Below are 23524 nucleotides of genomic sequence, written 5' to 3'. Positions count from 1 at the left end.
AAAAAATACGATTAATCAAAACATAAATTAGAGAAAATTTTAAAATATACACTAAGATCTTTTACAATCGAGCAAAAAAAATTAAAAAGGAATCGAACAAAAATAAAATACCATGTATGACGAAGATGAAAAATATGCAAACTCATATTTGTCATTTTTTTCTTCAAGAACTTGAATAAAAATTCCCAACAAGCTATATATATTTTTTTAATGTGAGAAAGTGGCACGTCATCATATCTTTCCATTTTTTTTTTTGGGCAATAAAATGGAAAACAAAATATCCATGAGACTGCTCCCATCTTAGATTGACCTTTTCTTTGCTATAGTTGCAAAGTTAAAAGCGGCAAGCTACGGGTGCAAATACACTAATTTATATTGCTACCCCATACAATTTCCCTTATAATATAAACTGTCGCTGGGTCTATCGGCGATAAAAGTGCTGCACATAGCACTGAAGCCCATTATTAAGAAATTTCGTGTTGGGCCCAACTTACAAAAATCATCTGCTGATCGGCTAAAGCACTGAAGCCCAAAATTCCGATCCATGAGCAGCAATCGCTTCCATTCCAATCCTTGCTTCTCCACCCAGATTTCCAACTCTATACTAAAACCCTAGTTTCCGTCGACCTCACTAACAGGAGAATTCAGTCATCATGGCCTCGTACGATTACGACGACTCGCGGGCCAACTATGATGACCCCCGCCACGCGCCGGTGCCGTCTCCGGCTGGCCAAGACATTGGCTACGACCCTAATTTCGTTCCAGATTCCGTCAAGTCCTTTGTCGTTCATCTATACCGCCACATCCGTGAGAAGAATGTATATGAAACCCATCAAATGTATGAAACCTCCTTCCAGTCCCTATCGGATCGCCTATTCAAGGACACACCATGGCCGTCAGTAGACGCCGTGGCTCATTTTGTGGATAACGACCATGTCTTCTGCCTACTTTACCGTGAGATGTGGTTCCGCCATCTCTATGCGAGGCTATCACCAACTTTGAAGCAGAGGATTGATTCGTGGGATAACTATTGTAGCTTATTTCAGGTGGTTTTGCACGGAGTCGTGAATATGCAATTGCCTAACCAGTGGCTATGGGATATGGTGGATGAGTTTGTTTATCAGTTCCAGAGTTTCTGTCAATACCGGGCCAAGATGAAGAATAAGACCGAGCAGGAAATTTCTCTTTTGAGGCAATTCGATCAGGTTACTACGACTAATGTGTTTTATTTTCCTCCACTGTTTACATGAAAATATGAACACATGGGATCTAGTCGTTATCTGAAAATATGGAGGATGCGTGTTACTAATTGGACAAGGAAGTGAACGGTTACTAAACAATATTACTTCTTGGCCTTCGCATTCTTCTATATGAAATTAATTTGTATAATTTTTAGTATTTTAGGACTGGATTTGAAGCCTATACCATCTCCAAGGATGTTAAAAAAGAGCTTGAATATCCCTGAATCCAATGATTTCTAAACTTCGAATGAAAATCTTTTAAGACTATGAGATGAGGAACGTATTATTTTGTTTTTTTCTTATATTTTTCTGATGGAGTTTGGGTACCCTAGGTCAGATATTATGTTCCAAATTTGATAGCCATGTTCGGGTGTATCTGTATCCAACAGGCACAGATCCTTCGTACACTCATCTTCTTGCTGTAACCTTCACTTTGAGTTTTTTTGCCCGTCTAGTCTTGATGGTTTTTATGGTCTAATAATAGTCTATCTATATCCAAAGGACTAGGAGCTTGACTTTAGTGGTTGTTTAATTCCAGGCTTGGAACGTATATGGCGTCCTCAACTACTTGCAAGCATTTGTAGAGAAATCCTCAATCATTCATATTCTTGAAGAGGAGAAAGAAGGTCTTGAACAATTTACAGCCACTGATGGGTATGACTATAGTGGTGGAAGTAGTAATGTTTTGAAGGTTTTGGGATATTTCAGCATGGTTGGATTACTCCGGGTTCATTGCCTATTAGGTGACTATCACACTGGTTTGAAGTGCTTACTCCCAATTGACATAAGCCAGCAAGGTGTTTTTACTAGTGTGATTGGAAGCCATATTACTACTATATACCATTATGGGTTTGCCAACCTAATGTTGCGGCGGTATGAATTATTTCCTCACTCTGCATTTCTTTCAAGTGTTCCATCTTATTGATGCATTGTTTTCCATTCCCTGCATACCTTTCAGTGGATTTTGCATTTTGGTTGAAGGTATTAATGTTCTATACATAAATCATAAATGTAACAGTACTAGTTCCTTATCTAGTTTTTTAAATTTTGGAAATTTTAAAAAAAATTTCCTGTTTATGCTTTCTTTCATTTTTTCTCAATGAAAGTTGTTGCTTCTATTAAAAAATGTTGTCAGTTCACTCTAAAGGATTAAAGGAAATGTCAAACCTGTCATGCAAAGTTGAATGTCAAATCTTTATTAGAACTCGTAGGGTACTGTATTTAGTGCCTTGGACCTTTTCCCTTCATTTCTCATTAAATGAATTCTAAATGAAGTTCATTTCCCCCTATTTTCAGGTATGTGGATGCCATTCATGAATTTAACCGAATTCTCTTGTATATTTATAAAACTAAGCAATACCATCAGAAATCTCCTCAGTATGAGCAGATTCTAAAGAAGAATGAGCAGATGTATGCCTTGTTGGCTATATGTGTTTCACTCTGTCCACAAGTGAAGCTTGTTGATGAAACTGTGAACTCTCAGTTGCGGGAGAAGTATGGTGAAAAGATGATCAGAATGCAAAGGTATGACGAGGAGGCTTTTGCCATCTATGATGAGCTTTTCTCATATGCTTGTCCGAAGTTCATCACTCCATCTGCACCTAGTTTCGAGGAGCCTCTAGTAAACTACAACCAGGTAAGCTTTAGATCTGGATTTTTAAAGAAGTTGTATTTTGTAACTTTTAGCAAGCGGCAGCTATTTTGAAAGTAAAGTCTAGATATGTCTGCTATTGACATTCCTTTTGAAGCCTCCATATCTGATGGAGGAATGAAGTTGACAAGAAATATCATGGATTGAACTTGAGTGTTCTGTGACCATACAAATTATTGAAATTTGAAATTAGGTGAATGAGTGACAGTACCCTGCTTAATGAGTCAAAGAATGTGAAGAGGCAATGTAGAAATAAAGGATAGCATGCTATTACATAGAGTTTTGTAGCTGTTTGGATCAAGCAACGTGCATTTTATTTGCTATGTGTCTTATTGTCTAAGTCATTGTTTCATTATGTCGAGTCGAACAATGAGTAGGCTATGACTGGGAGTGCCACCAGTGTTTTGAATGTTATCAATTGTATGAATTTTTCCTAGTCTTTAGGGTTTATTGGCCTTGGGCATTGTCGTTCATTCTTTCACGAAGTAGTTTCTAATCAAAATGAGCGAGGAACAAGCAGACAATTATATAGGCTGAGAGCATCTGGTTGAACGGCTTTCCTCCTAACAATTCTTTAATATCTAGTTGAACCCTTTAATATTATAGGAGTTTCTACCGTTTATTGTCTGGCTGATTCTTTGACTATTCAACTCGAGCATCCTTTGAAGTTTCTAAAAACATCATTTCAAGAGGACTTTAAATCTCTCTAAGAGTAATGTTTATTTTATTTTAAGCATCTTTCTCGAGTTTTGTCTACTTTGTGCAAATTGGAGTTAAGATTAAGATTGATGAGTTTGATTTCATCATTTCTGCACAAAACATATGCATGCATGTGGTCATGTTAAACCCCTTCTGCGTGTTGTCCGTGTTCTTTCTCTTTCGGAGGTTTTATTTGCATCTCTCATCTTTTCCAGGATGCCTATAGACTCCAATTGAAACTATTTCTATATGAAGTAAAGCAACAACAGTTACTCTCTGGTGTCCGAACCTTCTTGAAAGTGTATTCCACCATCTCCCTTGGTCAGCTTGCGGTTTACATGGAAGTGGATGAATCCACTCTAAGGTTGGAATTGGAAGACACCATTTCATTCTTATTAGCTGCTGCATGTTTCTGAAGATTAATTAAGGGATGCTTCTTTTTTTTTTTTCTTTTTCTTTTCCTTTTTGTTGGTTATATTTACAGGACAATTTTGTTGACATACAAGCATAAAACCCATGCCGTTGATAGTGTTGGAAAAATTATGTCCAATGCAGACGTGGATTTCTACATCGACGATGTATGCCTACTTTTCTTGAATTGCCTCTTCTTTGGTTTGCAAATGCATTTCGAATTCAGTACACATGGCATGTCTATCAGTAGTTCATTTTTGTTATTAACATTGTTGGATTTCAGATGGTTTCAAGTTGAAAATAGCTTTAAATTGGGTAGTCTTGTATTATATTATCGGTTGGTTTTAGCTTTTTCGTTTTCGTTTTATTATTATTTATATATTCTTTTACAAAAAATGTTTAGATTGCAAGTAAATGTTTATATGGAAGCTCTGCTGAGTATGACTCTCCAGATTGAATTTGTTTGGTTCTTCTACAATTTTTTATTCTCTGATCTATCATATTTATATGTTGATTTTGCTGTCATACAAATTGGATTCAGTCTATTTCGGTATTATTTATAAAATTGTTATCCTAAAGGACGCTGCCTTTTAACTTAAATTCATTGCAGGACGTTATCCATGTTGTCGAATCTAAGCCTGTAAATCGTTATGGAGATTTCTTCTTGCGGCAGATTGTTAAAGTATGTAAAACTCCCTGTTAATCTTGCATCTCTACGTTTGTTATCTGGATGAAACCATAATGATGCTTGTGTTTTTCTTTCTGACAGCTCGAAGGGATGATTAATGATTTGGACAGAGTGAAACTGGATTGAGTTCTCTTTAATTAGTTTGGTTGAACTGCCTTTTTTGACGAGGCTTTTACTAAGGAACGTTTACTCCATTTAAAGCCTACCATATCCATTTTTCAACTCTGTACTATTGTTAGTGTAGCTATACTTCTGAGAAGCAACTTCAATCGTCTGCACTCACTCAATTGTCATTCGGATATTAGAGTGTTGAAGGCTTGTGCCTGAGTTTTTTAAGTTTGTCATCTTGGTATTTAAATGTTATTAATCGATTTACTTGATGCATGTATCCATCTTAAAATTTTCCTTTACATGGAAGCATAAAACTTGGGATGTTCAACAAAGGCTTCCGTTTGTTCAAGTTTTCTTATGTAAAAGTTCATCCAACAGTTTCGAGTTCTCCTGCACCTTCTGTTGCGACAGTTACACCAGGTGCTTGGTTAGAATTACAAATGGAATCGGTTCAAAAATTACAAGGCCTTTTTGTAAGTGCTATAAAACCATATATGTTTTTTTCAGAACGCCACCTACATTAGAAGTGTTGTACTGTGCTAGTTCATTTATTTGTTCAATAGTATCATCATTCAGTAGCCAAGGATACAAAACTACATACATATAACTGAGAAGAAAAAAGAAAATTAAACGTGGGGAAGAATACCTTTTTGGTTCTTAGGTTTTGGGTTTAGTTTTTAGTTAGTCTCTAGGTTTCCAAATGTTGAACATTTAGTCTTTAAATTTTGAGTTTGATTTCAATTTAGTCCCTAAGTTTCGAAATGCTTTAATTTAGTTTTGTTTTAATTTGGTATTTATGTTTCAAGATTTACATTTTTAATCTATGTTGATATATACTTTCCGTCTTTAGAGTTAATTTATGTTAATAAATTGTCTTTTTTAAATAATTATAATTAATTAATTTTCACTATTTTTATTACTTTCAAAATTATATTTAAAATTTCATTTCATAGTTATTTTTAATTAATTAATGAAAATTGATGATAATGATTAAAAGTAACTATTTAATGAAAAATTGAAGTTAAAAATGCAGAATATTGAAAATGATAGATCAAATTGAAATAATATTCAAAACTCAAATCTTGAAGGGTGAAATTGTAAAATTTTGAAATTTAGGGATTAAATTTAAACAAAACTAAAAAGGGGACCAAATAGATAAAGTCAAAACTTAGGGACCAAAAAGGTATTATTCCCTAAAAGATATTATTAGTTAATATCATCATTTCTTCTACTTTGTCATTCTTGTGTAGTAGGTTTATTATTCTCTGTTTTGAAGGAATGATATTTGGTATGTATTCATTTTAATCACATAAAATAATAATAAATAAATAAATAATATTTTAAAATGAAATAAGAAGAATGTGTCATATGACAAGATATAAGAAAAGTGTCATATAACAAAATATGATTGAACTATGAGTATAGTTTATCAACGATAAATATTTTATATCTAAAAATATTTATGGATGATTTCCTTATAATTATCATATCATTGTAGTCTGTCCAAAGTGTCAACAAAATTAAGGTAGTGAAAATGAAATGGAAAAGGTTGGAATGAAGGTCTTTGAGTATTGAAGGAGAAGGACGGAGAAGAGGGATAATCAATTAGCTTTTTCTTGTTTAGAAAATTGTATATACTATAGGATGTTTAATAATTTATTGGACATATTTTTATTTCAAAATGCATGGTACATTCCATGCTAACAATTGAATCGTGGTTAATATGAGCATAACTCAATTGGTATGTATTTTAACTTCGAGGTTTGGTTTAATTCTTCCCCTCCGTATTTGTTAAAAAAAAAGGTAAAATAGGTTGTTTTTTTTTTTTGTCTTCTAGTACAATGCGTCAATTCAAAAAAATTACACATGTTGAAAATTGTTCCACATGTAAAAAAAAAAGTGAAGTTTGACTTGAGTTTAAATTTAATGGCTATGTATTTAATTTATAAATAACCGGGTGCAAGTCGGGGCGTACATGGTTTGGTTCCCCGATTTTGGGCTGAACCATATACTACACTAAAGTGCTCGGTTCACAGTGAAGAATAACCGTCAAAAATCAATTTTCATCGATTTTAATTTTTGAATTGAACCAACCTGATTAAGCTCAGGTTGAATCGATTCGTTTTCTAACCAATGATTCACTTTTTTTTTTTAATATAAGTTCATCCACGGCTGCCTTGCGCCTTCTGTCCCAGCTAGTTTTTATTATTCCTTGTTGCTAAAATCTCAATCAAACTGGAAAAAAAAATCACAAACAATCAAATTGAAACTTTTCAAAAAAAAAAAAAACTGATTTGCAAATCGGAGATGACGGGAGAGGGCTAAAGCTGACTGCTGTGACGTGGAGAGAAGAAGTATTGATTCGCTGTCGAGTGACTGGAGAGGGAGGCTTGAGGTGAGGATGAAGATCGAGTGAAGAACTAAAGAAGGGAGGAACTCATGATAGATGATCGAATGAGGGAGGAAGAGGATGGACAAATTGAGTGGAGAGAAGGATTGAAGTGAAGATGGAGACGGAGGGATTGAGGGACGATCGGATGAGGGAAGAGGGACGATTAAAGCTGAAAATGAGTTAGAGTTTTCTTTTTTTTTTTTAGGGGTAAAGATGGGTTGGGCTTATATAGAATTTTCAATTAATAAAGGGTGAACTAGCTACACATAATAAAATTATTTATTATTAAAAGAGTTGATTCCGTTCAGGTTTTCAAGATTTTTTGGGCTGTGAATTGTGAACCAAATGAACCACTCGATTTTATTCATTAAAAGAATTGATGGTTCTATTTTCTTAAAAGAAACTGGATCGAACCAATCGATTCAATTCAGTTAATCAGATTTGTCCAATTTCTGTGCATCTCCATGTGTAGAGGAGCTTGAGATTGAGTTGTGATATAGTGATGGAGACACACGATTTTTTCCTCCTTCAAATCCTACCAATATGGATGGTTTTTTTTTTTTTTAAATGTTTTTCTTAATAGTTAAATTGTAATTTAAATATTAAAAAAAATAGTAAAAGAATAATTTCTCTATCAAGACTCTCTAAAACGAGCTTACATGCATATTAAATTTTAAAAAGCATACTATTGATTCTATAATTTTGTTACCATATCATATCTATAAATTAAGTAATTTTAATTTGTTCTAGGAAAGACTTGAATCCAGGTGGGCACGAAAAAATAATGTGTGACCTCCGCCATACCACAAATAGAATAATAAATTCTAATGCACACTTTTATAACTAAATATGTTCGTTTTTTGAACCTACGAATCCTATTAGAAGACAAAAAAAATACCCTATTTTCTTAAATAATTTGAAATGTATCCTTGTTTACTCATATATTTTTAAAAATACCTTACTTTTCTAGTTAACCCCCATCAATGGGTACGCTAATCGTACTTACGCATTGATTAAATTGTCTCCGAAGGGTAAAACTGTAAAATTACAAGCGCGTGATACTTACGCTATCATGCAGTATAAAACTACCCGTGCGGACCTCATATTTGTAAGGCGGGGACTGAAGAAGCAAGTTAGTTGAACTTCTGTTCCCTTGGCGCTCAAGTCACTTCAGTCGCACACTATGATATGCGAAAATCCGCGGGATTGAGAGCGAGGTGGAATTACAAATTACTAGGTTTTCTCTCTGTCGCCGTTTTTCGATTCAACAATGGAGAAGCTCGGATTTCCTAGCATGAAGAGGTTGAACCAGTTGAAGTCATCACTCTCTGGTTCGGCACAAGGAACTACGAAAACGTTCTCCTTCTCTTCGCGTTCCGTTCCGGACTCTGCCTCATCGGGAAGTTTTGTCAATTTGAAGATTGCTGCAGGTTCTAATCGGAAAGTTCTGTGTAATGTTAATCATTCTTTTGTAAGGAATGAAGTTTTATTTTGATCGCGTTCTCCATATTATGCAGAAAAATTGATGAAAGAACAAGCTTCTTTAAAGACTGATCTGGAAATGGCGGTATGAAGCTTCATTTTCTGTGTGTTGCGCGCGCGCGTATCTTCATGCAAGCTTTATACGGTCATTGAAATTGGTCGAATAGCAACCATCTCATTTTTAATCTCAATACACAAATAGTCTGTGTGCTATTTTCTATAGTTCACAGTTTGTTAGGTCTGAATTACTTTTTCTCGGCACTGTTATGTTTCTCTGTTTTTTCTATGATCATTCTGCGGAGTACTGGATTTCTAAGGTGGAAAAGTTTGCAGAATGGGAAATTGAAGAAATCGCTGGAGCACGCACGTGCTTTAGAGGATAAACTGCAGAATGCGTTGAATGAAAATTCAAAACTCCAGGTGAAGCAGAAGGAAGACGAGAAGTTGTGGAAGGGATTGGAATCAAAATTCTCGTCGGCTAAGGCATTGAGTGATCAGCTCAATGAAACATTACAGCGTTTAGCCAGTCAGGTTCAGGATGGTAGTTGCCAATCTGAGGCTCAAAATTTAAGCCTTCCGTTTTTCTTTGTTAGTAATAATTGATCTCATCTAAGGCTTACTTAAAATTTAATCATTGTATTAATGAAATCTTACAGCTGAGAAAGACAAGGAGGTTTTAGAAGCCAAATTATCTGCAAGTTCTACGGCTATTGATGGGTTAAACCAACAAATGCAGGAGTTATCCATAAAAGTAGAGTCCGTAGAAGAAACAATAAGAAACCGTAAGATCTAAAACCTTTGAACTTGACTTCTTTCAATATTTCGTTGGTTAATATCACAATGTACCATAAATTTCTCTATGCTATTCTATCTTAGTAAACTTTGGAGTGCAGCTTCTTATCTAATGCTTTTGAACTCTGAACGTAGGTGAAAAGGAGCTGGCGGAGCTCAAAATTGAGAAAGAGGATAATTGTAAATTGTACAGAGAAGAACAGCAGAGGACTGCAAATCTGATTGAGGAAAAAGGTAACTATAATGATTAAAGCTAAAAATTTCAGGAAGTTCATAAACCAATGCATGCTTGGTAATTTGGGATCATAATCTTCCTGACGTAATATGGAAGGTTTCATTTTGTAGATGAAGACAAAGAAGTATTGTCTAACAATAACCAACTCTCATTTTGCTATTTTCATATCAACATAGAAATGTATTAACATGAAATGTATTAACATGCAATGTCATAACTTTACCAATTCTTAGTTGCAATGTATAAATATGAATTGATGAATGTTTATTTGGTTATGTTATGTAAACAAAATAAAATTAAGCCTGCGGGAAACTATTTTCTATCATATCATTTCCAATCCAACGTTGATAGTTGATTCCTTAAGCTGGGAACAGGGCCGTGTCTAAATTTTATTGACATTGAACAGTCCCTTCACCAGTTAATTGTAAATGGAAGACAATTTTGTGCTTGAAGAATTTTACACAGATTCCTAAAATCTATAATGCTTTTCATATTTGACTTGTTAGGGTGTCTCAGAATAAGGACAAAGTTTTGGCCTTTTTCATCACGTAATGTAGATAGTGAGGTTGAATGTAACTTTGTAGACTTCTCTTCTAAGTTTCGGAAAGCTCAACCAAAATTTTTGGAGTAATTTGGGCATCTGCTCTGAACACTCCAGTCATTAGGTTATTCAGGAGCATTAAGCATACTTCATTGTTTCATTTGAGGCTGAAGACTCCCTTGTCGGTCTTCTTTTAATATTCTTTACAATCAGAATATTCTTAATTTGATGAAATTCAATATTATGGATGTTCTTTCTGGTTAGGGTACAAATAAGGTGCCACGAATATCATGCTTTTGTCTGCCTAATGCATTTCCACCCCTCATGATCCTCCATTGACACCAATGAAATATAAATTTGGCTATTAGTGCTTTCACTTTCTTTATATCCACTTTTTACCTGAAAATTTTCCAGAGAATTCTTAAATACCGTGCTACATCTCTAATCACATGCATTACCATACTTGATAGTTGTAATACATTCACAGTTCTCGAATTTTGGATTTACTAAAGGAGATGAGAATCAACTTTCCAGTTTTCTGTTTCCCGCATCACAGGATTTGACTCAATGCTATTCACAATCTTGATATAAAACTATTAAAGTTTGTTGAAAATTTTCGAAATAGCTCATGATGTTCGAAAACTCGAGAAAAGTAAAATTAAAATCTTGTGGTGTTTTGTTACTTTATTCTCAACTTGAGGAAAGTAAAATTATAATTTGTAGTGCTTTGTTACTTTACTCTCGTAAAGATGGACTACTACAATACTTTCTTGCAGACTCTATGACCAAGAGACTAGAAGAAACAGTCCTGGAGAACAGGTTGATCATAGATGGATTGAACTCTAAACTGGCAGAGGCACAATTAGAGTTGAACTTGAAAGAAGACAAAATTACTAGTTTGATAGCCTCATGTGATGACTTGCAGAAGGAAAAGAGTGATCTGGAAATGCATAACGACGAGGTTCATAAGAAATTAAATATGTCACTCTTGGAGACCAAAAACCTTGAAAATCTTGTCCGTTTATTTTCTGAGCAGCTGGTTGAATTGGATCGTCATAACTCAACTTTTTTAGAGAAATTTAATCAGCTAAGCCTTCTAAATGACTCTTGCTTCAAGCTGGCCAAATTGGAGAGGGATGTTGCTTCAGAGCTCGCCCAAAAGCAATACAACAAGCTTCATGAAAAATTGACTTGTATAACATCAGAAAACAATGCATTCAAGTTGATGACGGTGGAATCACAGCAAAAGGTAGATGAACTTCAGAAAGTCCAAGAATCGCTCATGGCACAGCATTCAGAAGAATCTCGTTTAGCAGGAGAGAAAGTTCAAAAGTTGGAGTCTGAAGTAGAAACTCTTGTTTCAGAAAAGATCCGGACTGAAAGATTAATTTCCAAGTTAGAGGAGAAAATTGATACTTTATCAGAAAGTTCAAGACTATCTGACAGTAAAATGGTCAACACCTCTCTCAAAAGATCTAAATAATTTGATGATAAGCACCGTTATTCAACTAATTTTATTATATATTTTCTTGCAGCAAAATTTGTCGCAGAAGATTTCCGAACTAGAAATCGAGAATCAGTGTAACATAGAAAAGTTGGAGAAAGAGTTACATGAAAAAGCAGAAGAGATAGGTACTTTGATGAAGGAGAGCGAGAATCATAAGAAACATGCAGATATGCTCGAGTTAGAGGGTGATCAACTTCGCAATATTCTGAAAGAAAAGGAAGAATTTATTCTTTTGTCTAAGGAGTGTGAGAAGACGCTAGGAGACAAAATTAAAGAGGTTTTGTAAATTATATTGCTGCAGTCGTTGATTTTCAATGACAAATTCTCGTGATTAGCTTTTGAATGAACTTAACTTTAAGATCAAATACTCATCTATTACAGAATCAAGCTCTATTGGTTGCTGCTGAAATGAAGCTTTCTGATGCTAAAAGACAGCACGATACTATGCTGGAGAGTAAACAGATGGAATTATCAAGGCATTTGAAAGAAATATCCCATAGAAACGATCAGGTATTATTTGTTACTATTTTTCTCGTACATGGTCTTCATGCGATAAGACTACCTTTATTTAGGCTGACAGCAGTGCAACTATTAGGCTATCAATGACATCCGGAATAAGTATGAACTGGAGAAATTGGAGATTGTCAGCAAGGAAAAAGAAAAGGTTCACTCTTAGTACTCATATTGCAACATATTAAAATATCAAACTTTTTGCTTATTCATTTAAGCATACAGGCAGATCAAATTGTACAAGAGATGGAACGAAATTGTGAACAACGACTAGAAGAAATGAAAGAAGAATCTAGGCAATGCCTGATTCGCATTCGGGAAGAACATGCTGCTCTGGTAACATTTGAAAAGAAGTTTAACTTATCTTTCTCTGATCAAGATATTCATAGTTGACATGGCCCACCCGATAAGATTTACCATCTTTTTCTGTTCCTATTTTCTTTTCTTGTGGTCTTATTGCCACCAAAACTTATATTCTAGATTATGGATGTGTGCATCAGATTCCTTTTTTGTCCAAGTAAAAATATTAAGATGTTGTACTTCCATTCTGTTATGAGTGTCAATTTGAGCTGGATTAAACGTTAAATTTCTTATATCTTAAATGATGAGAAACTATATCACAGCCTTAGTGGATTGGCCAGCTTATGAGTGAAATTAACTTGTAGTTTAGGCGGTAATTGAATTTTTTGTCTTTCACTACCAATAATTGTAATTCATTAAACAATTTCAGAAGCTTCTTTGTTCGGGTGGTGCATTAATCTTACTGGCTATCATATGTGTATATGTTTATTTGAGGGATAGATACTGAGCCTCAATGAGTATGGTGTTTTATATCTTACATTTTGATTTTAGTTGAGTCGAATTCAGCTAGAGCATGCTAGAAATGAAGAAATTCGTAAAGCTGACCACAATGAAGAGTTAAAACATGCTCAACTTCAAGCTGAGAACGACTTGAAAGAGGTTACATATATTTAATTTTGGTTTCTGTCAGCCCTTGCACCATTAATTAATAGTTCAGTAATTTACATTGTTCCAGAAATTGACGTCACTGAGAAGTGAACATGAGGCTCAGATGAAAGCTTTGAGATGTCAAAACGAAGATGAATGTAGGAAGCTTCAAGAGGAATTGGATCTCCAAAAAACCAAAGTACTGATAGACTCAGGTATAAATATCAAGTATTGTGCTCATGTTTTAATCTACTTATAAATGTAACAGGAAGACAGGCAGAGAACTTTGTTGCAATTGCAATGGAAAGTGATGGGTGACAAGCTACAAGAAGACCAAGAAGTGAATTCAAAGAAGGTAATCTCCTGTTTCATGTGTAACTCTGCACATGCATGTGATATTACCAATCAGCTTCATGCCATTTCCCTTTCTGAAGCACTCTTGTAACTTGAACCGGTAGCTAGTTGTATTCCATCATCTATGTACCATTGATCTGTTCCAGACTTGTTATATTATGTAGAAAACATGAAACTAATTCTTGTTGGATCATTTTCCTCATTCACAACTTTCCTCGTTCTCAAAATTTAATTTTGTTATAACAAGGCTCCTATTTCTCCGTATAAAACTTCATTGGATTAAAATACGGAGGTTGAAATATATTTCTAGTTCTTGCACTACAATGTTTGTAATATGTTAGTCCTTAAATTCATCTCTGAAATAATTTAATTCCTGTAATTTTAGAAATGCAATCATTAAGTCTTGGGGTCTACAAATACCTTCGAATGAGTTATTTTGCCATCGACCATTGTCAATATGAGATCTTATCAAATATGTCTTTTTTTCTTCTTTTCTTTTTAAGTTCAATTTTATTTTATTTGTGTATTATTTTATTTTCCAATATTAAAGATGAAAGTTCAAACATGAAATCTCAAGATTACTCCCACACTTTGTAGTAGTTAAGATCCAGATTAGTACTTCATTTTTTTATATCAATTTTAGTTGATCCTTCATAATTTAATAACTTGTCATGGTGTAGGACTACTCCATGTCATCAATCAAGATGAGAGGTTCTGGTGGTTCCAGAAAAAGCAAACATACTCTGATTAGAACAGCAAATGCAGAGGTGTGCTATACTGACAGATGTTAGATAAATGATAGAAAAGAAGTCTGCTGATCAGCCACATTTTAAATTCTTTTGTATCTTATATCTTCTCACAGGAATCACCTTACCTGCAAGCAACTCAAACACCAGTATCACAGTTGTTGAAGACCGTAGAGGACATAAACGCAGGAAGTGTTGCAAATATCCCTAAGCACCATAAGAAGGTAGATTGTATGTTAAAATGATCTGCACTTCACATTTTCTGAACTGTTGAGATTAATGCATATAACCATTAACATCTTGATAGAAGCTCAAGGGAATTATGTGAAGTTCCAAATTTTTCCGTACAGTTTTACACTCACCTTCCGCCGCTGCATACTGAAGCTTAATTAATGGTTGGTTAGGTTACTTGCCATGAATATGAAGTTGAAACTACAAATGGAAGGACGATCACAAAAAAAAGAAAAACCAAAAGTACAGTTCTGTTTGAGGTATGAACCTGAACGCTAAAATGAACCGATAGGACCATGCACATGTTGAGAAACTGGATCATCTCATAATTATTATTCAATTGTAAAATTTGGTCTTCATGTATATCAGGACCCGAGAAAACATAATAAAACTCCAAGAAGAAATACTCCCAGAGGTCCTGTTGTTAAGGTAAAGCAAAGCTTATATTCATATCCTATTGGGAGTCTTTCCCCTTCTTGATTTGTGTACAGCAGTTGGCATTAGTTGGTTGCTGATTCATGCTAACTTCAAATAATTCTCAGTATCAATTAGACGAGAACAATATTAAAAAAAAAAAGGTTTTTTAATGTCAAATTTAAGAGTACTCTCATCACACCCTCACAAAAAGAAGTAAAATATTTCCAAAAAAGAAGTAAATTGAACAATTTGATGGAATGCACAAAGATGCTGTTCGAAATGCACCTGAGTATTTTTCTTTATGAAATATGAAATATCAGAGGACCACGATTTTCTATAGAAAAAAGTGGTGTACATTGTAGCATCTAAATGTTGTGTTATAACTCTATGCAGAAAATCAAGGGTGGAGGTGAATCCCGTCCTTCAAACATTGGTGATTTGTTTTCCGAAGGGTCCTTGAATCCCTATGCAGATGATCCTTATGCATTTGATTAAAGGTATACTCAACCATATGCTTTTAGTTTTCAGTTCTCTTTCAAAGAAAATTTAATATTTCAATAATAAATTCCATGGTCAAAACTATATTCTGATCAGATTTTACATGCCTTAGTCCGAAGATAAGTGGAAGTCTCCATTGCTCCAAATAGATTTGAACTCTTCTGAACCTTATGTCATTATCTTTTTCTATTATTAATGCCCAACAACTTGCTAATTTGCACATTTCCAAAAGACTCCTCCTTTTCTTGGGATCCTTACCAACAAAGGTCCAAAGTTACCCTAATACAACGAATGATAACAATGACATATACCACAAGCACAAAAATTAGTCTAAACACGTGCCAAGGAGAGAAGGATTTGGCCTTTCCTTTATAAGTGGATACAATCTTTTTTCTCCCTAATGTCAGACTCAAAGACGTGAATCTTGAAACGGGTACCAATATACCAATCACTGTCACGAGTTCCAAAATGATAGGGAAGAACATTGATTTTGCTCTCTTATGCTCACAAGGATCCATTATCTTGGTCCATGCTTGCAAAGTTTATATCAAAGAAGTCAACTCAGGTAATTTCACTTTATTGAAGTTACTTTGGAAGGAGAGATTCCTACTGGAATTTGGACTTGGCTGATGAGTATGTATGGAAGTATTATTGAAACACTACTGGTTGTCTAAGATTATTGTTGGTCGTAAACAAGTAGAGTAAATAAGTGACAAACATGATCTGGATTGAAATATACCAGTAACCTGTATTTTCTTATTCGAGCAAAGTTTCAAATGAATACTTCCTCTCCCTTTAGGTACTGCATCCATTGAAATTGAACTTATAACTCGGATGACCGTGGGAATTGAACAGGGAGCTGAGAAGGTGAGCCTTCATTGTTTTTCTCACAATCGACTGGCTCTATTACTCGATAAGCCAAAGATGTGAGATGGCTTTACGCGTCTATATTTTTGAAAGGCAAGTTTCATTTTCTCAATGCTGCCTGCTTATTTGATTGAACTGTTCTCTGTCTGCTAATACAATAACCATATGTTTTCTTCCAATTTGAAATGTGTAGTTCACCGTGGATGTTTACAGGACTGAAATGCAGCATATTGAGCTGTGTTAAAATCGGGTGTGGACTTTGAATGTTTCTCATCTCAGGAAACAATCCTCTGTTGATAGTTCACTGGTCCCTTAATCTTACTGTGATTCATATACTTTAATTGCATGGATTTCCATTCAACTATGGAATAACTGTTTGGTTACGAACGGATTAGGACATGTAGAAAATAATCCATACAAACGACATAACTGAACATACTCGGATGTTATAGTAATCAATGTCTTTCTACTTCACTTTGCCTGATGAACTCGAGAGTTGAATCAAATACGTGAATCAAATACGCATTGTTAGAGAGATAAATATTAGAAAACAAGGATCTTGATTGGTAAAATAAGATGATAATATTTTGTTTTCGATAATTGAATGCATTTGATGATCAAGAAGGGCATAATAAGTCATGAATCTTTTCATTCCACTTGAAGTCCTTTTTTTCTTAAACATAAAAGCATACATATCGAACCAACAATGGCACTCTCCTTTTTTGTTCTTGGGAGGACAACAATATTACGAATTGGTGGTCTGTTATTAACACTTTCCTTTTGGGCTCCGGTTTGTCCTTGAACACTTCCAAAACCTCCATCATTGGTATTAATTTGCATAGAAATGCTTTGGATGGAATAGCCTTGAACTTGGGGTGTAAAGTGGAATCTTTACTGTTTGTTTATTTGGGTTTCCCTATAGGTGGAAATTATAAGGCTCGAGATGGGTTTAGAGCCAAACAAGACCTCATTCCCCTTCAAGAATAATAGGAACAACAATAGCTGGAAAGTCTTTCCAAACTCAAGAAGACCTAGAAGAGGATGCCAAAGAACTTAATTATAGACAACTTTGTTTTCCTATCTCTAGACTTTACAAAAAAGAGAAATATTAATAAGACCAAGAGTCTCTTTAACTAAAAGATCAACTTTAGATGAATCAAACTCTTGAAGATTCAATAATTTGACCACCTCCAAAGAATTAAACTTGACTTCCATCGGAGGATTCTGTCCATGCCAATGCTTTTCAATCTCAATCAAACCATCCACCACAATCTTTGCTTCCAGAACTTTGACCCCCAATTGTTGCTAATATGCTTGCAACCTTCCATGACTGACTTCTTGAGATGATCCCTTAAAATTCTCAATATTTTCACGGAGCAATGTAAAATAATATAATTTAAAATCCCTTTTTGAATATATTATAAAGTTGAATGTTATACTGTAAAGGAAGGAAATAATAATAATAAAAAAAGAGTCAAAACTAGCCGTAAAGAAATAAAGAAAAAGTCAAAACTAGCCGTATGTCAAGAACATAATTGTTTCTTTTAAAAAGAAAATTAAAAAAAAAAAGAGGAAAAGTAAGCAATTATGTTAATAATCAAACTTTCAATTAATATATTACCAACCACTGTTTTTTTAGAATATATTAATAGCCTCTTTTATAAGTCATGAGATCTGAATTTTCACATTTTTAGTATTATATGTTTTGAAAAATTGTTTAAATTTATCTATATTATTTAAACCAATTCTTTCAAACATGTTTTTAATCATTAGCCTTTATTTGCATTGATTTTATCTTCGGTTAGATATGCCTTTTTATTAAAAATACATATGTTAGTTTGTCTATTAATAATGGAAGCTAATGTGTATCCACGATTTCTATGAGAATCATTTTTATTGAGATTATTTTCTTTTTTTCTTTGTTTGGTGTAGAAGAAATTGGCAAAAAAAAAAAACTTTTATTAGAGATTATTCTTTTGCCCCTTAATATTTACTCACTGTTCTTTACTAAACTCTAGCTATTCTTGACTTCTATACCTCCTATTTATAAGTATGAGATTTTTGGAATCCAAATAAAAGGATGTTCTTGAATTTTACAAATATTCTAAATATTTATTGGTTTCTCCTTATCTAAAATTCCTTTGATTTAAAGAAAGTCTAGGATACTTCTAGATCATTTATTTACAATTTACCTATTTCGACACAATTCCTAATTTATACTTTATAGATACTTTAGTTAGTGATGTTTTAACATTTGGAATAGAGAAACTTGTATTAATAGAACAATTCGTTTGAAGCATTACACCCCCACAATGTATTGAAGTTTCTGTTTGACCCTCGAAAGGGACGATTTCAATTGACCGAAGTAACTAAGGAAGTTCTCTGAAGCCTTTGGAGTTAAAGAACTCTACATAGCTTGTCGAAGAAATTCACACATTCGAACCTACAGTAGAACTACAAATAACAATGGAAGACGATAAATCCAGTAATGTATTTCGTGAACTGGTCAGGGTTGCTCGAATCAGAGTTCAAACAAATTTGAAGCCAATAAAAAGGAAGAAGCTCAAAAGAGAGAGAACCAGGAGGAGCTGAAGAACAAATTCTATCAAACCGCAGAGTTTGATCCTCTTATTCCTCAGCCGCTCCCTAGCCAACTCGATCTTCAAATCTCCTACAGTTCTCCTCAGCATCTCTTTCTCCTGAAAGGTAATCGACGTTTTAATTTTTGAAAATCGCGAATCAAAAAAACCAGAGCGCTATCCACAAAGCTAGGGCAGAAACTGATCGTAAATTGTAATCGAGAACCTTGGCTTGTTCATCGACAGTGGCTTTGAGGCGGCGATTTTGGGAGGATTTGAGCGAAGAAAGTAGAAAAGCTGCTTTTGCACATCGAATAGCGGTTTTGGATCGTATTGCTTCGTCTTTGGATTCCGCTTCTACTTTCTCCATGATTCTTCTCCAACTGGTTGTACGCTGCTTGGGGTCCGAAATGAAAGGTAATTTATCGTAAAGCTACTCGTACTAGAGAAGAACGCAACCAGTGATTTTTAGTGTTGAGTTATTTGAAAAGTTGGGGTGGGCAACTAATAACAACGCAGATCAACAATCAATATATGTATGTATGCATGTTCATGCCCTGCCGCCTGTTTCTCACGTTCTATGTGAAAAATATAAAAAATATAAAAAAGAAGTAAGAGTTTGTTTTGTAGAGAATTTTAAAATAGAAATTTGAAACTAACAGATTAAAATTCGTTTGTTAATCATTTTTTTTTATTATTGTTTTTTAAAATCAGCTACTTTTTTTAGTTCTATTTTGAGGTGGAAAAGTACTTATAGGTTTAATTTTTAAAAATGAAAACAAAAAATAAAATGATCGCCAATTTTAGATATGTGTTTGGTAGCAGAATTTGAAAATTAGATTCTAATATAAATAACTGTAAATTAATTATAGTTATCCACTAAATATTAGTTACAATAAATTGTTGTTAATTTATTTATGAACATGTTTTATATAAAAAAATTGTATAATTATTGTTTCATAATATTATATAATTTATAAAAAAAAATTAAATTTTGGTCCTTATAATTTGGAGTAAGTTAAAATTTAAGTCTTATGATTTATAATTATAATTTACCTCTATGGTTTGATAATAGCTTCATAATAAATAGTCCCTACTTAGAGGCCATTTAACGAGATTTAACATAACCATAAGAACTAAATTCTAAATTTTAAAATTATATGGACTAACTTTAACTTTATTCAAACCATAGGGACTAAATTTGGAATTTAACGTAATTTAATTTATAATACATATTTAATTTAAAAAAATTGAATTGGATTTATAACATAACATACTATATTTCTAAGTGTTTTTATCTTTATTTAATATGATTCTGCATTTTAAATTTTAAAATTAAAATTCTAGATACAAAGAAAACATAAAAATATTGTTTTTCAGAATTTGCACTGTTTGGATTATAGAATCTGAAAACAGTTTTCAAAAACAGAATTTAGGTTGTGTCAAATATATATTCGCCGAATTCAGTGAATCTAAAATATAACACATAATCCCAATTGCGAATCAAATATGCCCTAAAATACTTAGAAGCATCTCGACATTTACCTTTGTGGAATCCACTAAATTGATCCATTATAGTTTATCATGTGTCGATCTTTTTAAAACAAATATTTTTAGTCTTTTTTTTAGTGTGACAGAGACGGTGTTAAATTAATCTAAGTATTGTTGTTATGAAATTTGATTTTTTTTTTTCTAAAAGTCATATATTTGGGTGCATTTGTATTCTTCATCTTTATGCAGCTCACTCCAATTATATAAATGGGAAAAACAATTTCACAGGACCTGATTCCCGTGAATTCCCCATGGAAATCCCCACCCTTACCTCGCTACCCATTTTATTCTCCATCTCATGGCATCGTTTTTTTTTAAAAATTAATTAACTTAAATTACTAAGGTGAAAGAGTTTTTATTAAATATTAAATTTATCACTCACAATTAAAATGTTCAAATTTCATAATTTATGGCAAACGAGGAAATAAATTTTCCCACTCTCTCCTCCATTCTCGTCTAATGGAGATTCCCAACCCAGTTTGGTGTGAGTTCCCATGGTTAATTAAATAGACATCTCTATATCTGATGATGTACTTAAATATTTTTCTTTAAAAAATATTATTCTCACGAGATTTTAAGAGAAATTTACTTCGTGGAACTTGAACTTTATATTTGTATTTATTTTTTGGAAAGTGAATGCAATCTTTAATACATAATATTTTGATGCTTTCAAAATAAACTATAGTCTTCGGGCTTGTTGATCTTCTTGGATGATCGGCCTTTGGGCTTGTTGATCTTCGTGGACGATCGGCCTTTGAGCTTGATGATTTCGTGGACGATCGGCCTTTGAGCTTGATGATTTCGTGGACGATCGGCCTTTGGGCTTGATGATTTCGTGGACGATCGGCCTTTGGGCTTGATGATTTCATGGACAATCGGCCTTTGGCCTTGATGATCTTCTTGGACGATTGACCTTGGCTTGATGATCTTCTTGGATGATCGGCCTTTGGGCTTTGATCTTGGACGATCGGCCTTTGGGCTTGTTGATCTTCTTGGACGATCGGCCTTTGGACTTGTTCATCTTCTTGGACGATCGACCGACCTTTGGGCTTATTGATCTTCTTGGATGATCAGCCTTTGGCTTAATGATTTTCTTGAATGACCGATCTTTGATGTTCGCATGAGGCTTTCGGAGAAACTTGTGTTTGTGGAGTTGAACTTGATTTGGTGTTGACGTTGATGTTGATTTGATGCGATGTGGTTCGATCTCTAGTACCTGATCCTCTGATCCTCTCTCAGTTGAATGCGTATGCTTGATTTGAGGAATCAGTTGAATGCGTATGCTTGATTTGAGGAAGCGAAGCACGTGATGATCTTGCTTGTATCTTCGAAAGACTTCAGTCTAATTCTCTTTGGACTCTCTGAATAAAAATATACTAACCCTTTGAAATGAGAAGAGTACCTCTATTTATAGGGCTCTCTGATGGGCTTCATGGGCTTAGGCCTGGTTAGCCCATGGATTTGGGCTTGGTTGGTTCATGGGTCTGGCCTTTGGGCCCAATTAATTGGATTTGGGTCTGATTTGACATTCGATCAAATTCATCATATTTTTGGGCATAGTTGAATTTTAACTCAAATAATAATATCAATTTGAGCTAAATTAATCTTATCTGATTCAACGGTCATGATGAAACCACGTGGCGTCATTGGACTTTGTCTTCAACTTCAATTCGAGACACATGTCCACTCCTAATTGATCCCAAATTTGATGATTTGGAATTTTGTCGTTAAGTTAATAAATGACGTGGCAATTTATGATTGATCCAAAATTTCTCATTTAACAAATGTCCCTTTCGAGATTTATGCACATATATGAGGGGATGAATCTCGAAAAAAATATAAAGTTGGAATCAAAATCCAAATATGAGTTTAGTACATAAGTTTAACTCGATTTTGGGATAAAATTCGGAACATGGCTAAATTTGCGAGAAATTTTGAGCTTTGTCCCAACTTAACTTGATTTTAGGGATAAAACTTAGAAATTTTGAGTTTAAAATAAAAATCCAAGCTTCACCCCAATTTAATTTAATTTGGAGATGAAAACTTAATTTTGGTTTTAAGAAAGAAATTTGGAATATGGCCAAATTTACGAGTTTTGAGTTTTATCCCAATTTAATTTGATTTTAGGGATAAAACTTAGAAATTTTGAGTTAAAAATAAGAATTCAAGTTTCATCCCAATTTAATTTAATTTGAGGCTAAAACGCGATTAATAAAAACGTTTGGTACATGGCCAAAAATTTTAGAAAATGAGGGATGGAGGAAAAAAATCAAAGATAAGATTGAAATGGTTAATTTTTTTTAACCAATAAAATCTTGATTTAACAATAAAATCTATATTTAATCAATAAAATCTAGATTTAACCAAATCTAAGATTTTCTGATTGAATTCTAAAGTGGAGTTCCTATAAATTAGGACTCAAATCTGATTGAATTCTGGATTCAGTAGAATCCCTATAAATAGGACTAAGTTCCTCTCATCTTTCTTCTTTTTTTTTTCTTTTTCATTTTCTTTTTTCTCTTTTCATTTATTTTCTTCTTTCCCTTTTTTTTTTCCCTTTTTTCTTTTCTTTTTCATTTTCTTTCTTCTCTTTTCATTTATTTTCTTCTTTTTCTCCTTTTTCTTCACATGATTTTTTATTATTTTTTTTAAAACTAACTTGACTGTTCAAATATTATTTTTCAAAACTAATTTATTTTTTTTTTCAAGTTTTTTTTTCTATTTTTCTATTTTTTTTTTTAAAAAAACTTTTCTTTTTATTATAAACAATATATGTATATATATATATTTTTTCTTTTTCAGCCAAACTCTGTTTTTCTCTTTTTTTTTTCCCTTTTTTCTTTTTTTTTAAGCAAACAACATAAACAAAAATATTTTCTTTTTCATTTCTTTATTTTTTCTTTATTTTTTTCTTTTTTTTGTTTGCTTTAGTTGCAACCATCATTTTCCTAACTTGCCCTCTTATTATTTTTGCTTAGGATCACTAAATTCCCCTTTACTTTTTTTTTTTTTTTTTTTTTTTTTTTGTAGGAGTTACAGTGCAATCAAAGGAGCACAACAATTTTTTTTTTAA

At 33.4% G+C, this 23524-nt stretch overlaps 3 protein-coding genes across 10 annotated transcripts; 2 read left to right on the top strand and 1 right to left on the bottom strand.

Moving 5' to 3' along the window:
* Positions 1–367: 367 nt before the first annotated feature.
* LOC120086605 (RNA polymerase I-associated factor PAF67) lies at positions 368–5074 on the top strand. Its single transcript, XM_039043337.2, has 7 exons — positions 368–1205; positions 1780–2114; positions 2538–2877; positions 3807–3955; positions 4076–4169; positions 4613–4684; positions 4772–5074. The coding sequence occupies exons 1-7, from the start codon at positions 654–656 to the stop codon at positions 4814–4816; spliced, it is 1587 nt and encodes a 528-aa protein (XP_038899265.1). The 5' UTR covers positions 368–653; the 3' UTR covers positions 4817–5074.
* A 3221-nt stretch (positions 5075–8295) lies between these two features.
* LOC120085324 (synaptonemal complex protein 1-like) lies at positions 8296–18183 on the top strand. 8 transcript variants are annotated; one of them, XR_016531812.1, is made up of 20 exons: positions 8296–8623; positions 8711–8913; positions 9009–9216; positions 9332–9457; positions 9603–9701; positions 11020–11696; positions 11779–12027; positions 12132–12260; positions 12346–12414; positions 12486–12596; positions 13113–13220; positions 13297–13407; positions 13477–13563; positions 14243–14329; positions 14425–14532; positions 14713–14799; positions 14909–14968; positions 15350–15453; positions 16254–16414; positions 16535–18178. XR_016531812.1 is itself a non-coding variant. In XM_039041256.2 (19 exons), the coding sequence occupies exons 1-18, from the start codon at positions 8464–8466 to the stop codon at positions 15449–15451; spliced, it is 2628 nt and encodes an 875-aa protein (XP_038897184.1). In that variant the 5' UTR covers positions 8304–8463; the 3' UTR covers positions 15452–15453; positions 16254–16508. The 8 variants fall into 8 exon arrangements, 2 of the variants coding, with proteins under 2 accessions (XP_038897184.1, XP_038897187.1); XR_016531811.1 differs by having other exon boundaries at positions 8304–8623; positions 8711–8760; positions 16310–16414; positions 16515–18183; XR_005483877.2 differs by having other exon boundaries at positions 8304–8623; positions 8711–8760; positions 16310–16414; positions 16535–18182.
* A 378-nt stretch (positions 18184–18561) lies between these two features.
* LOC150034081 (uncharacterized) lies at positions 18562–19421 on the bottom strand. The gene is made up of 2 exons (XM_090317370.1): positions 19127–19421; positions 18562–19020 (listed from the first exon to the last, which is right to left on the bottom strand). The coding sequence occupies exons 1-2, from the start codon at positions 19268–19270 to the stop codon at positions 18850–18852; spliced, it is 315 nt and encodes a 104-aa protein (XP_090173496.1). The 5' UTR covers positions 19271–19421; the 3' UTR covers positions 18562–18849.
* Between the last annotated feature and the right edge of the window lie 4103 nt (positions 19422–23524).

Source organism: Benincasa hispida, chromosome 9 (genome assembly GCF_027475165.1).
Source record: "Benincasa hispida cultivar pf3 chromosome 9, pf3_genome.v1.1, whole genome shotgun sequence".
Classification (NCBI taxonomy): domain Eukaryota; kingdom Viridiplantae; phylum Streptophyta; class Magnoliopsida; order Cucurbitales; family Cucurbitaceae; genus Benincasa; species Benincasa hispida.
This window is presented reverse-complemented; position numbering and strand designations above follow the sequence as displayed.